At 43.7% G+C, this 16254-nt stretch overlaps 1 protein-coding gene across 1 annotated transcript in view; it reads left to right on the top strand.

Moving 5' to 3' along the window:
• Positions 1-7901: 7901 nt before the first annotated feature.
• kcnq4 (potassium voltage-gated channel subfamily Q member 4) overlaps positions 7902-16254 on the top strand; it is a gene marked incomplete at both ends in the record, with an annotated part of 40337 nt that continues 31984 nt past the window's right edge. The window contains one exon of the mRNA XM_083680414.1: positions 7902-8203. Coding sequence (XP_083536540.1) covers positions 7902-8203 — 302 coding nt within the window. The remainder of the gene's footprint in view (positions 8204-16254) is intronic.

Raw genomic sequence — 16254 nt, 5'->3', positions numbered from 1 at the left:
CTGGTGTGTCCTCGTTTTTGTTGTAAATGAAGTTGCGATGACATTTTTGGATGAGAAACACCATTCCGTTTCTAGACCTGGATTAGGCTCGTCACAGTTCACATTCAGTAAAGCCAGTATGTATTGTATACGAACAGGGAAATGTCCAGCACTTAGGGCTAGTGATGCAAGGTTGACTCACAACCCGCGAGTTTAATGTATGTCTGTGGTGTTCAGGGCAAAAGATATTGGGCTTGTTTGATTTAAAAATTGAATCAGACTAGAATTAAGGCGGGGCTAGGCGATAACACGCAGGGGCAGTCCATCTCTGCAGTCTCAGTTAGACAAAGAAGCGCAATTCTGACCCCACAGCTTGGAAACATGGCAATGACAACATGACGGCGATTTAAATCCTCAATAAATGTCCAATTTAATAATCACTACATAACAAAACCATCAACAAAACAATCCATAGATCTCTCAAATACCATAATTTGGATTTTAAATCAAACAATTACTATGAGGTTAAAGTAGAGAATCTTAGCTTTCATTTGATGGTATTTATGTACATATTGGTTTCACCATTAAGAAATGACAACACGTTTTTTATAAATAGTCCTGCTTTTTCAGGGAGCAGGTGCATCATGCAACCAGATCAGCTCTGCTCAACCACTTTCCCTGTGTTGATAAAGGTCCAGTCGGATGGCCAGCGAGTTAGATATTAGGGGAAATCCTGCTGGCCACGAGCAAGATGGCCCATAACCTGAGAGCTCCGATTTTTCATTTTGTAATTTAATCCTCTGTCAACTCATTCAAACAGAATTGTGAATACAACAAGAACTGAGCTTTTTTACATTTTTTTTCACCCTCTTGGTTCACCCGTTTAGGGTGGAATCCTAAATCGAGGTCTGTGCGCGTCAAGTCGAATCATCGCTTAACATTTCCAATCGACATCAATGCAAGATTTCAAATGGCTCGAGTTAGGATTCCATCTGTAAAAAGTAAAAAAAAAATAAAAAAAAAAAGGTCTGAAAGGGATCAAGCGTGAAAATATCCTAAATGTGTGTGCGATATGAGTGAACAAATCACTTACGTGGGCCCACTCCATTGCCAGGGTAAACACCTGGTAGAAATGCCACATTGAGAGTTAACACTCTGGCCACAGGGTGGCGACTATGAACCACCTAACGTGGTACCGTGTCGTAGCCTGATTTATTATTTATGCTCATCAGGATTTAAAGCCCATTTCGTAGAAATATGCCAAGCTATACCTTTTGTAACAAAGACATTTTAAGTGCAGCGCGGTTTCTGGGCAAAAATCCACCTCCATACTTGAGGTTTAGAACAATAATAGGCCTACTGCTTTTGCCTAGCGTACTGGAATAAGTTCTTCAGTCTAAAAGGGCAAGCGGGTAACAATAGAGTCACGAGGTAGTTGGCTAGAGGCGTCTCACAGCTCTGTAGAGATCAGACTGCATTCCTTATCCGACCTAAATCTTAAAAGAAAGAGAGGTAATTATGCTGGGACAGAAAATTAGGGAGAAGGAGAGTAGCACATTCTGAGTGCGCAAGTTTCCGCACTTCAACTCGAGGAACTGGCTATCTTAAAGACCACACTTGTGTTAACTCAGAAAGTCAAATATCATCAGTTGGGCAACTGAAGGGAATTTTTTCACAATCTTTTTCCACATTTTTTTTGTGTGGCTTCTGCCTCTTTGTAAAACCAGGCCAACACTAGTTCCTCTTTAGTGGTGTCTGATCAGGTTTTGTGGAGGTTAGAAACACAGGTAAACAGTGACATCACAGGCCTCTCTAGTGGACACGTTCCCCTCCCTAATCGACTTAATCGCTAAACAATAACTGCATTAACGAGTGCGGACTCATGCTTGCTCCATCTAATAAGGGCAATGAGGATTGCGAGAATGTTTGAGCGTAAGCGATGCGTGCATAGGATTCTCCAGGGGTATTTTTCTTAGCTGCCCAGTCCAGTTTGAAAGATTAATTGGCGCTGACTGCCCCTGCTCGACACTGGAACTTGTGATGCGGCCACAACATCGGTTCTCACCAAGTTAACAACATACACTCACCGAGCACTTTGTTAGGAACACTATACTAATACTGGGTAGGGTCTTCCTTTGCTCTCAAAACAGCCTCAATTCTTCGTGGCATTGATTCCACAAGATGTTGGAAACATTCCTTTGAGATTCTGGTCCATGATGACATGATTACATCACAATTCCTGCAGATTTTTCAGGTACACTTTCAAGCTGTGAATCTCCCGTTCTACCATATCCCAAAGGTGTTCTATTGGATTCAGATCCGGTGACTGGGAAGGCCACTGAAGAACACTGAACTCATCGTCATGTTCATGAAACCAGTTTGAGACGGCTTTTGCTTTGTGACATGGTGCATTATGCTGCTGGAAGTAGCCATTAGAAGATGGGTAAATCGTGGCCATGAAGGGATGCACATGGTCAGCAACAATACTCAAATAGGCTGTGGCATTCAAGCAATGATTGATTGATATTAACGGGCCCAAAGTGTGCCAAGAAAACATTCCCCACATCATTACACCACCTCCACCAGGAGAAGGTGTACACGGAATAAAGTGTTCCTTGAGTGTAGATCCTAATATGACTTGACTTTGAATTAGATGGGGTTTGATCTTATTGTATGATCCTTTTTTTCTTCAGGTGTTAGAGATTTTCTTTTAATTAATGTCAACCGTCACTGTGACTTTTCATCCATGCCTAAGTAGAAACATTAAAGTATCAGCCTGGTAGTCCTACTCTACTCACATGTTACATGAGCTCTCATTAGATGCATGTTATAGCTGGACAAACGCTTAAAAATCAGTGCTAGTCTACCTAATAGATAGTTGGTTGTCAGTCTGTTTCGCCATTGACCAACTGCTTTGTGGTTGGTAAAAGCAGAAACAGACTGGCAGCCAGTCTACCTGTTGCAGGCAGTGCGGGAGCCAGACCCATGGAAGTCGACAGGCAGGCATGGCAGGCAGGCAGGCAGGCAGGCAGACAGGCAGGCAGGCAGGCAGGCAGGCAGGCAGACAGGCAGGACTGAAGAGTCACCAGCTGGCAAGTACTGGCTGTTCCGACAGGTTACACCACCACCTATCTGTAGATGTGTGTTTGTTTGGTCAAACATTTTATAGCAGAGACATATGGAAACTTGTTTTAGGCCATGGAGGTGAGGGTGTTTCTTCATATAAGTCCACCTTTAAAGGTCCAGTATGTAACATTCAAGCTTTTTAAAAGATTCCTAATGGTTGTTATGACTATGTTTAATCGGTAGCGATCACAGGGAATGAGATCCCTTGAAAGAAACATTTCATTTACAAACACTGTCTCGGTCCAGCAAAATCGCATTTATAGTTGAAAAAAGGAAACATTGAGTTAAGGCTGAGAATCTCTACGTTATAGTAATTGTTTGATTTCAAATCCAAACTGTTGAAGTATAGAGCTAAAACAAGACAAAATGCTTCCTCTTTCCAATACTTATGGAGGGGCACTGTATTATTGTTAGGGAGGATGAATTTCGCTGTGGTGGCCAGAGGTGGCAGATTTCTGACAAACTTCGGCCCTGCTCCTTTAACACTCTCCGCTTCCACTGGTTTAAAGCAGTAGGCTTTACATATGCCACAGTTGAGGCTTTCTTGTAGTCATAGTTTGTTGTTGTTATTGTTTAAACCGGGTAAAGGGGGTGGTGAGGTACATAAGCTCCTTTCACTGGTTATGAATGAAACTGAAGATTAAGTCTACACCCATCCGACAGTGGCATACTTATTCTGGGATAGATTCACTCCTTTCTGACATTTCACATGCACATGACTATATGATTCTTGTAATAGATTTGGAGGGGATCCTGCTCGCAGCTCAGACACGTTTGATAGAGGGAGATACTGCCTCATCTCATCTCTCCAAAGACTAATTACAAGGCCTATCACAACATCCGACACAACAAACACTGTATCAACAAATTCATCTGTGAACTTTTCCTCTTTTTTTCCCTCTCTGATGTTTTCCATTCAGTGCAATGTGGGCTAAAGACGAAACGTAGATTAAGGGACGGAGAAAAAAAGAATTAAATAAAGCCAAACAATGATGCGGTCTGAGAAAGCCATTCGGCGGCGTAAGTAAAGCTCTAAGTGCGCAGTGGAAATACAAGGTTGGGGGCGTCGAGGGGTCGCTCGGAGGGAGTTGTGCTGTACTGTATGGGACTGCTGATGCTGGTATTTTTAAGTTCCCAAAGATTCCCTGAGCAGCTGTTGGCTCCTGCAGCTCAGCGGGCTCTGTGGGACGTGAGTGTATGCTGGTCCAAGCGCGGTCTGGTACAACACAGAGAAGAGCAGGGTGTAAGAGCACAACCCCCTGTCCCCCCCGTCCCCCTGACTCCTGCTGTCCATTGTGTCACCCAAAGTAATTCCACCCAGGCAGAGAGGGCGGCAAGGGGTAGGAAGTGTTAATGAGAGTGCGTGTGTGTGTTTGTGTGTATGTGTGTGAGAGAGTGAGTGTCTGTGTGTGTGTCTTTTGAAACAGTGACCTTTCCCAGCTGTTGTTTGTTGTCAGAAGTGCACCCTTCAGCATGGGAGCTGTGGTGTTTTACCCTGATCTGTCCCGTCAGTGTGTTAATTACCAGGATTGGGTGGAGATGGCAGCGGTTGCTAGGGCTGGAGGCTGTGGCTGCTTTTCCCCTTGCGAAACGTTGATGATAATCCCTCCATATCAGGCCTGTCTATCATTCCCTTCTCTCCTCTCCCTCTACTGGATACCAGGAGACACTGTAGGCCAGATGATTGATATGTTGACATGTTGATGCCCACTCCACTACAACATGGGGTATACACACTCAATGTTATGGATCCTCCTCCCAAAATCTGTATCTGTATTTATCTGAGGACTGCAGTCTGGACATTTCCCTCAAGTGTTATTCTCTGCATTACAGCCTCATACAATGATAAGTTAATTTAATAGAAATTAGGACTGACAGCCGTACAGGATGACCATGATAAATCGTGGGGATTGTATAACTTTGTATGCTCTACTCATTGTATGTCTATGGTAAGCCAGTTGAGTTGTGATGTGGTGGAAAGAGTTAGTGGTGAGCAATGTAAAGACGTGACTTGCGAGAGAATCCATGTGGCCCCATGCATTCCCATGCAGCTAATTCCTCAGCACAACATGTTCCATAAACTACAGCAAGGACTTGTAAATGCACAGTGAGATAGTTTGACTTAATGCCACTTATTAAACTAACCAACATTGTGATGGATGATTGCATGTATACAGTATTGGTTTTTCTTCTTAATTATGGTGAGCATTCTTTGGTCACCCACTGTAAAAGTCTTCCTTGGCTTACAAGCCTGTTTGCGATTGCTGAGCTAACCAAGTGTTTTCTTTCTTTTTTAAATGATGTTACAAACTGTTGATTTTGGTGATGTCTCGTTGGTCCTCATGTTGACAGACAGCAATAGCAGAATCCAAAGGCAAATGCAAAGCCTAGAATCAATGCTCGACATTTACAGTTCTCTTATGCCTGCACAAATGGTCTAACCCACCTGACTAACCAGAAACACCTGTCAAGCCAATATGAATATTTGTCATTGCAATTGGGGGCATATTTCAGTTTAAAAAAAAAAAAAAGACTTGGTTTGATTTTGGCCACTGTTGTTGTACTGTTTTAACACAGTTTGATCAGATTAATTTCAATGCTTTAGGCTGACCTGATCTGTTAAATATATGTATCTGCATTCCTCTGCAGTTGAGTTCAGAACATAGATCAGTGTTGATGAGGCATCTGTTGATGTCATTCATGGCATGCTAGAGATCTACGCTAAACAGGCGGTCGTTCTACAGGGCATTGTGTGTCATAACCATAGAATGTGTGTCATAACCATAGATATAGAACATGACTATAACTACATAACCCTCTCTGTGTCAGAACATCAGAATTAGAATTCCCATTATATTCCTATTGTCATAACTCCATGTGGAATCTGGTCAGGCCACTACCCCGTGCATCTGCGGTGTTCCCTGCCCTGTAACTATGGCTACAGCTTTCAGATGATAAAACATTTTCATCAAGACACGGTAGAGTCCCTGCGTCATGACAGATAACTTCAAAATGAGTTCAAGTATAGATTCATTTTGGTCACATCAATTCTACAGGAAATCATGACATACACCCTCCTTAAATCCTCGCTACATCAAAATATGCACTCTCTTCTACTGTCAATATTATTATGACATATTCACTGTTGAATTTTAAAGATATTGATCCGGAGACCAGAGGTCTAGTATGCTTCCATTCATAGCCTTCCGAATTACCAGTTCTGAGTTGTCCGACTTTTATTAGGACATTGATTCCACAAGATGTTGGAATCATTCTTTTGAGATTCTGGTCCATGTTGACATGATTGCGTCACGCAATTCCTGCAGATTTTTCAGGTGCACATTCAAGCTGTGAGTCTCCCGTTCTACCACATCCCAAAAGTGTTCTATTGGATTCATATCCGGTGACTGGGAAGGCCACTGAATTCATTGTCATGTTCATGAAACCAGTTTGAGACGACTTTTGCTTCGTGACATGGTGCATTATCATGCTGGAAATAGGCATGAATTGTGGGATGCACATTGTCAGCAACAATACTCAAATAAGCTGTGGCATTCAAGCGATGGTTGATTGGCATTAACGGGCCCATAGTGTGCCAAGAAAACATTCCCCACACCATTACACCACCTCCACCATGAGAAGGTGAACAGGTGTTCCTAATAAAGTGTTCACTGAGTGTAGGTCTACGTTAGTGATAACTTGGCAAATCAATCGACGTGGTGCCCTATCAAAAACATTCAACAAATTAGACTACGCTACTTGGCAAATACACCATTATTTATCAGGTAGGCTATATTTATTTAATCTCCACAAGTAAACATTGTGAAGTAGTCGTATCGGCCTCCTTATAAAAACATTATTAGTGTTCGCTCAGACCTTATGCTAATTAGGCACACTCACTGTGGGCAATTGCTCTCCAACTCTCCCTGTCATAACTGCGTTCATCCTATACCCTTCTGTCCACTATTTGCCACGATAGGAACAGATCTATAAGTGCGTGCGAAGTCGTCGGTTGCGCTACGAATAAACTATGCTTATACCTCGCCTCGCTCAGGATCCTTTGTGACAAGTCAACGGCAACCCGGGAGTCGTCGCTGAGATAACAGAAGTTTAATGTAGAGTTGGCTCCCTTTCTATATATCCCACGGACTGTATTCGGCGCTCCTCCCCGCGAGTGCGCCGGACAAGCGAGACGCACAGGAAAGGAGGCAGGAGGGCGAGTGGGTTGTTTGTTGCCGCAAACCTCAAGCAATTACAAAAATATGAGTAGCAAAAGGACATTTGACTAACGAATAGACTACAGTCATTTTTAGGAAAGAGTATCCTAGTATAGCGGTCTTTGGAATTGCTTGTTCGATATATAGGCTAATTTGGTTCTATTAGCCTATATTTACGTCACGCTCAAAGTGCAATGCTCCTTGGGATTATTGCGTTAATAACTTTTCTGCAACCCTCTGAACTTTGCATCTGAGTTTCAACAATGTGTCTCGAAGGTCACGTTTTATCGTCCTGCACTTATCTGCCATGTTTCTATAGCGGTCGTGACTTAATTTACAGATAAACATTTTTTTTTCTTATTTTATGAACTCGAAGGCCAATCACTGAAATCGGAGGGATGACATTTGCTCTTGGAACCGACCGGCTGAAAGTACTATAGCTTAGGTTAACTGTGCAGATATCCCAATCATGTATTCGATTTCATTCGGCTAAAACAAAGAAAGTATGGTCTCACGGTTAATTAGGTGAAATATTATTATCATATTATTGTTTCATAATTTGTTTTGATCATCTTAGCCATGTTAGGGAGTCCATCAAATAACGGCGGCATTAGGATGTTGGTGCCCCCTGCTTCTAATGATGATAGACGGGTTGAGTTTGTAGCTCTCACCGCCGTTCACACGGAGAGGAGCGAGCCGTCGACCCCCGAACGGGGACACCCTTGTCACCGCACCGGGCTCCTCGGCACCCCACGACCCGGACCTCCTGGACCTCGGGCGGGCACCTCCGCTTCCAGCAAGCAGTACAGAAAGTTACAGAACTGCCTGTACAACGTGCTGGAGAGACCACGAGGATGGGCTTTCATATACCATGCGTTCATGTAAGTACCGTTATTTTGTACACAGCATCATATCTATCGGTCCTAGCTTGGTTGTTTTTGCACAGTCTTCTCAATTAAACATGTTCTGGAGAGTTCGTGTAGGCTGTTTGAGACAATTTGTATTTAATCAAGTCTTAACGGTACCTAAAGTCCTCTACTTCCTCTACTACCAGAAATAATGTTCCCATAGCAACATGTAAAACTTTAATCCGACAATAAAGACCTATCCCTGCCTTGCTGCTCAGTTCCCAAACATCCTCATCGCGTTTACCTCCCAGGTACAACTACTTTCACCCACAAAGGGTAGATGCAATTAGTTTGGGAATGGGACTGATGATGCTCCAAACTTGCACAACTAATTGCCTCCACCCTTTGTGGGCGGAATTGGTGGTACATGCGAGGCGTCTTAAACGGTGGATTAAAGTTGCATATATTGCGATCGAAAATTGTTTCTGGGTAGTATGGAAGAAGGGGACTTTAGGTTCACAATGAGGTATCGTATTCGGGAATAGGATAACGTTAATACCGCCTGTAGGACGACTTTGTCCTGTAGGCGTGAACGCCCTCATCAGCCAACATAGGGGAGCCTCGGACCCCACATACGTACAGGTGTGAGGTGCGCTCGGGCTAGCCAACTACTACACACCTGCAACAAACCCATCTGAGGAATCTAGGTTATAGCTTCATTGAATAGGTGAAGTTGCTTATTCAGCAATTAGATCATGCGTTTGCCCTACTACATCATCCCAACATGGTGTCTCATACTAAATTTCCCCTGTCACCATCTGATTTAATCACAGTAAGAACGTTGGTTTCAAATTAAATTTGTCCAAAGTCGGAGGGGGGTAATTGGAATTTTATCAGGCATTGTTCAATGTCTTCATCTTGAAGTCTCAAAACCTACTGCTATTCATTCGTCGTTTGTCATAAACTGAGACGATCATCAGTTTTCTGTGTACTAAACAAATAATTACAGTGGCGGTGGATGAGCTGCGCACAATGTTGGTGTTATGGCCATGTGCACGGTGAGTGATGGAATCCCCTGAGAAAAACCACGGCGTCGCCGGGTTGTCATGTGAGTGAGAGGGGTCATTGAAGGGGTAATTGTTTGAAGAAAACAGTTCCACTGCGCATGTTTCGTTTGCAACAGCAGTTTTGTGACAGTTGTGGTAAATAATACATGCGATAAATGCTGTCACTAAAACGCCAATCGAAGGGATTTTCACCTGTTTAAAATTGTTAATGTAATATTTAAGGTGTCAGGCACCTGTTAAGCACTCAAAGAATGGCAATAGTATTCCCATACTGGCATAATAAACCTGTGTGATCTGTACTGTAAGTTCTTCTTCCTTTTTCCACTCTTAAAGTGATCTATCATTGGCCCCTGTGAATATATGCCCCATAGTGTATACAGTATACGTAGCCCTATCCAATACCATGACTTATCCTATGTAAACATTGGCGAGGGATGATGTCATCGCCAACTCTGGGCTCCCATACAGGCTGTGCATATCCAAAACCAGAGAGCTGGACCTGGAACCCCGGGCTTATGAGAACTGCATGTCCCGCCACATGTCAACAGCACAGATGCTGATACAGAACAAGGGCTGTTTTTTTTTCTCAATCACAATCTAAGCTCTATTGATATTACAATTAGTCAGACAGAGTTTGCTTGTACAGTGCTCTGATCTGAAAGACTTTGGCTAATTTTCATCTTTCATTTCCATCTCTTTCTCCTGACAGTCATTTGGGGATGGGGTGGGGAGATGGCAAATTTATGGCAAATTTCTCACGGAATGCAGACAATTGGGTGACTAATGCCTTTATCCGTATCTTGTATGTACAAGAATGGTAAGTCATGAAAAAGTTGGAGTGCTCCAGGTCCAGTACTTGTGCACCGTCAGTCCCAGTGTTTTACCCTGCTCTTGTTTACACAGGCACAGCTGTCTCCCTGCCAGTGTCACCGAGTGTTTATACCAGAGGGAAATCCAAGGAGGGGTAGCGTCCACATGCACTCTCCTTAATTCTCCACACACACACACACACACACACACACACACGCACACACAATGCAGTTTTCTTGTCTGCATGCATCGCGCCATCTCAACCCCCATAGATATCTCTTAATAAGACCGTCGCTGGTGGTCAATACTAGTGCTATTCCTCTGACATTACAGCTGACTGTGTCTCAGAGCTGTGAGGGGATGTTGGCAGTTCTATTGTTGTTGTGATTTCTCATTTAGAGTGGCGGGCGGGCGGGCGGGTGGGCGGGCGGGCGAGGTAAGGGCTCATGTTTCAGATGCCGATGCCCTCGGTGGCTCTCATCTGTTTCTGTCCCTCTCTCTCTCTGCCCGGCACTGTTACACCCATAGGCCTACACACATGCGTTAATCTGTTAACGGCCGACGCTCACTACGTAACGTCGTACGCACATCGTACGTATACACAATGTGCTGACATGATTGTTTGTGTGCATTGGGTTTTTCTTAGACAAAGTCTCTGTATTTTGGTATGCAATCTATTAGGTGCACATGTGCCTACCGAGCACATTTCCCCCTTGATATTACCCTGAGCTGTGCATTTGTTTTGATTAATTACAGCAGAGGTATTCAGCATGCAGATAACTGTGCTTTGTAAAGAAGCTGTGCTGTATCAGGGAGCTGAATTAAGACATGCTTAATCTATCATAATTGAATCAAGCCGTACAGCGCTGTGTGGGGACATCAGGATGGAGTGTTAATGTCCCTAGATCGTTTAATTAGGCCTACTCTGTGAAGGGGGGCAGCTGGAGCAGATGTCTTGCTCCTAGAGAGCCTCTATTGGCAAGTATGTGTGTATGTGTGTGTGGTGTGTGAGAGAGAGAGAGGGAGAGTGTGTGTGAGTGAACGAACGAATGGGGTGAAGTAGCCCTCTACTACGTCTCTCCTTAGGCATCCACCATAACCCCTCTCTCAAGCACTCCCTTCCATTGCAACAGCTGCACTCAGAGGCAAACCATTCACATGGAGTTGGATATACCCTTTAGAAGCTAAGGCCCGTTTGACCCTCTAATGGATTAAGGGGAGGGTAAGCCAGATATGTGCTTACAGGCAGCTTTTACCCGAAATACAAGGTCTCTCCTTCCACAGACTCCTCAACCCCTCTCTCAAGCACTTGCTTCCGCTACAACAACAGCTGTGCACAGACTCAGCGTAACACCATTCAGAGGGGTTCTTCTGATTCTCTCGCCTGGGTTCAGATCAGCTCCACTCCAGACTGCTAATGTGTCAGTGTTTTGACTAGAGCCTGGCACAGCCTGGGTGAAGACTGAGGAGGCTGAACTAAAAGCTTTGTTCCCAGAGACAAAACTGGGGAGTCGTTAAAACAGAGAATCAGACCGAGGAATGCCTGCTGCTCTTTCCCACCAACCCAGGTTGTGACGAATTCCTCTGTTCACCAACCTGATCGGTTGCTTAGACACACGGGCCACTCTGACGTACAACGTCCATCCGTTTTAAATGGTGCATGGGCCGTAAAAATGTTAAGTGCCCCACATCTTAAAATCAATCACATCTTTAATTGCATAAATGCCTAAAACATCTTTGTCACCTTTCAACCATCTCTTTTCACCTGCTGTTAACTCATGACATCAGTGGGTTGGCCAGAGAGGCCTCAGTAAAGTGTGTGTGTGTGAGAGAGAAAGTGTGCATGTGTGTATGCACAGCACAGTAAACCTGGCAGATGCCTGACATTCGGTTGGAATTTCCATTTCCACTCAATCCACATATAGAACATCACATGGCACTGCTCCCATAGCTCAGGTCTAAAGGGAGTCCCACTGGGTCACAGAAGTCATTCTAAAAGCAGGTCGCTAGCTCATACTGTCTGTACCACGCAGTGCCAAGCGGTGATCAGGCAAAGCCAAGGCCAGAGGTGTTTAGTAATGTCTTGATTTTGGCTCAGATACTCACTCTAAGCGCAATGGACTGATGCCAGTGTGGCCAGACTGGGAAAGGAAACGAAACCGAGGGCTGACCAGCCGAAATGAGTGATTGGTTTTACGGAGTCATACCGGTCATGTATTATTGATGCCTTGGAAGCAAGGAAACGGAGGAGGAATGGAGCTGTTCAGAAATAGTTGAAAGGCATGACTAGATCTCTCCATCTTGGTAAGATACAGTATTTGTAGGTCTAAGAATAGAGGTGGTGAGTGTGGGTGAGAATTGGGAAAAAGTGACAGAGAGCTGGTTTTATGACGTGCCAAATTACACAGACCAGCAGAGAGGGCAAACCGATATTAAATTGGTCATGAAGCACATAACAGTATAACACAGTTGTAACTTGTGTTGGTTTCAAAATGTTTTCAAATTATTCAAATTGTTTATGAATTTCTAATAGACATGTACTGTAGATAATTTAACAGACTTTAATAACCGTACACATTTCAACTGCACAGACACACACACACACACACACACACACACACACAATCGTGTTTTAGCGTGGCTGTGCTATTACTGTGTTTTAATAATGCATTGTTTGTGCTTTTAAAGAAATTATACAGTGATCATGAGTCCGATGGGGATATGTTCCCGCTCTCTGTGTGTGTGTGTGTGTGTGTGTGTGTGGGGTCTTGGATCTCTCTCCAGTGGCACTGCCCTGTCAATTAGCCCAGGACTCAAACACACTGAGAGGATGTGGAGAGAGGTCCACAGCCGACCTTGGTTAAAATGCATTTGATGTGTGCTTTATTTAGTTTAGAGTTTGCACATTTGGGACTATTCCATTGGTTCCATTATTTCATTGGTACCAGCCAAACTAAACACGGGCATCTCTAGTAATTAAAATAGGTCTGTCAAACGATTAAAACAATTAACTGAGTGAATTGCATGGTTTGTTGTAATTAATCTCAATTTTGATTTGGTCTAATTTAGCCCTAATTAAAGATGTTTTAATTAAAAAATAAATAATCTGCATTAGGTTGTAGTTGTCATATAAAGTCACAAAATAATCTGCGTCAGATGTTTTTCATTAATTAGTATCTTCTCAGCCAATAACAATTCAGCCAGGTGTGATAAAGGTATCTGTAACTGGGTAAATAAAGTTAAATGAAATAGAAAATGATCTCACTTGTATCTACTCCGCCATATGCATGGTATTCAAAATGACAAGCTACTATATACAATGAGATTGGACGCATGGATCTTCAACAACAACAACAAAGAGCTACAACAACAACAAAAATTCATAGGGAATAGCCTAATAAATTCCCCATGTTTCTGAATGAATTACTGTACTAACTTGACATACTGTCAAATCTCTTCAGCATATGACAGGAACTGGGCCTGTATGAAAATGTAAGGAGGAGGCTAGTGAACCATGCTGGACACAGACAGCACACAACATGATTGCTGCAGCAAGACTACTGCCCTTTGAGCATCTGCCCTGGGCCGCACACAATTTGCAAAGGTCTGATTCCCTCCCAGACAGCTTCCACGTTTGATGGTCAGCTTGAACAAGGCACTGCAAAATGACTGATCTACAAGTCACCTGCTGCAAGAAATAACCACCAGATCAATGTCAGCAAACCTGCGCAGTGCCTTGCCGAGGCTGATAATCTAAAACGCGGAGAGCGGTTTTGCAAACCCCTTGGCTAAATACGCAAAGGCTGTGGGCACTTCATCAGAGTATCTGTTCGCGTGTCCTTCTCCATTGTTGCGTGTCATAAATAGAATCCATGCGCACAGTCTGAGAATATAAAAGTATAGTAGCTACAAATGTACTGCAATATGGTAGTCCATTGGCAAAAAGATAAAGGACAAATCTTGGACAATAACAATGACTCAATATTGTGATGTGAGGTCATCTGTTCATGTCTGTTTTTCATTTTACACACCTCCTCCCGATATTCACATGTATAAGGCTCTCTGGGAACCCCCCACTTTACCCTTGTATGGCTCCAGCTTAAAACCACATTAGTTATCCATGTGGATGGATACATTCCCACAACACTCCCACAACGTTCCCGAAGGACAGAGGATGATATCAGAGATTATTATTCCCAATCTCATTTTAGCTCTTCAACTGACACTTTTGCCCAGAGTTGCAACATATAATCAGCATGAAACTGCATGAAACTAGTAACTCAAGAGTAAGTTCTAGTGAAACATCCAGCAACAGATTGACATAGAAAAAGAGCACAACCATACATTACAAACAAGGGTACAAGGGAGTTCAAATGCTGGTCCAAACAAACTAAGCGAATTACATATGTGAATTGACTCTGACTAGGACTGGGCACTGTAGAGATCTGAGCTGCCCGCCTGACGTCTATAAATAAGCCAAGTGCTCTTAACCCACGCAAGCATGCTGATACGGAGGCTCTCTCCATCTCTCCCTCCATCCCCCTCTGTCCTCCATTCTGTCCTGGGTTCAGTGGGGTTCGATTGAGTTGGTCTGACAGGGCGCCAAACAGTCAGGGTGTGAACAGTTTGGTAACAACATTTCTCTCTCTTTTTTTTTTTTTAACCACGCAGCACAGACATCACTAAAGCTTCCCCCCTCCAAAAAAAACGCAACATGTCTAGGGCTGTGTTTTTATTATTGATGCACTAAACAACGTCATAAGGAGCTTTTTGTATTGATGTTTGCCTTTCCAGTCAGCATGAATGTGTGTTTATTGATAACTAAGGAGGGAGAGTGAGCAGCAACAGCATAAAGCAGTAGAGGGGGTAAACCACTTGGCACTTTGTCTGGGTTTTAATCCACTGTAGGCTTGTTGCTCATTTAGCACATTTTTTTGTCTGTTCACCTCAGTGGGATGTGTAAATTCTGCTCCATTCACAATCCTCAAAGGCTGCTTTTGTTTTTCTTCTCTGCACTCCCCCCCACCTCCTCCCTCCCTTCCTGTTCCTATGTGGGAATATCTTATTCACTCAACCACCCTGTTTAATTGACTTCCTCTCTCTCTCTTGATTTGCTTGTTCTTTCCTCTCCTCCGAAGCCCTTCTCTGCCTCCTCTGTTGTCTGTATGCTTTCTCTTTTCTCTGTGAAATGAGGAGAGGGAGCATCAAAGATGGAAGGACTTTTCAACCTTGCAGAGGCTTAATGTGGCATCACAAGACCTAGTGGTGAACAACACACACACACATAACAAAAAGCCAAAAATAGAAACTTTCTGACTAAAGGTCACTTCCGCAGATCAAGAATTATCTTGTGTTCTTGAACCTCATCCTAAGAGAGCAACATATACTGTACAAGTGCTGTTCTTCCTGTGTTTTAAGGTGTCTGAGTTCTGTTTTAATTGTCAGCAGAGCATGAACTCCTCCTAGCCCTGAAACGGAGACTAAGAGGGAGGCCAGGAAGTCTCGTCAGACTCTGGACTGTAGGTTTTTGGGGGCTGAGGTTGAAGTACCTGAAGCTGACAGAGCTTAGAAGGTAAATAGGGTAAGATGTCTCCTCCACTCTCAGTGAAACCCTGAGTGTCTTTATCAAGACTTATTAGGGTCTACTGTGAAGCCAAGACCAGTAGACAGCAGAGACAGCAACTCCTTAACTGCTTCTTTAACAGAGCACATCCTGGGCTTTTTTTAATACACCACTAACATCCAATTGAGCAACAAAGGGAAAAACTAATATCCAATTGAGCAGCTAATAAGATTAAGGTCAGAGTAACTGGATTGAATCAGAACTGAAAGCAGGTGATTATTTGGGATGGGAAGAGGGGGGGGGTGAGGAGGGGTGGTAGGGTGGGGGGCAGTGGCTGGTCTGTTCCGTTCCTCAGACCTAAGAGTATTATTCTGGAGACGGCCACTGTGGTCTGGACTAGCCTTCTGGAATGGACCTGTGTCCTTCAGATGGTCTCAATGAGATTTATCAGTCTATCTCTCTCAACATCTCTCAACACTTTTTTCTTTCACCTTGAAGATGTTTATGCATCCATCTCCCCCTTCTTTTTCTCAGCTTCCATCTCTCTCCCTCCCTCCCTCCCTTCCTCCCCTTGTCCCTCTCTTACCCCAGCACCCGGCCTGTGTGTGTCTCTGTCATGTGTCCTGACGTCTCTTTCGGTGCCC

The sequence above is a fragment of the Argentina silus genome, assembly GCF_951799395.1.
Source record: "Argentina silus genome assembly, chromosome: 11".
In the NCBI taxonomy this organism is placed as follows: Eukaryota; Metazoa; Chordata; class Actinopteri; order Argentiniformes; family Argentinidae; genus Argentina; species Argentina silus.
Note: the sequence above shows the minus strand (reverse complement) of the source record. Positions and strands in the feature narration are given on the sequence as shown.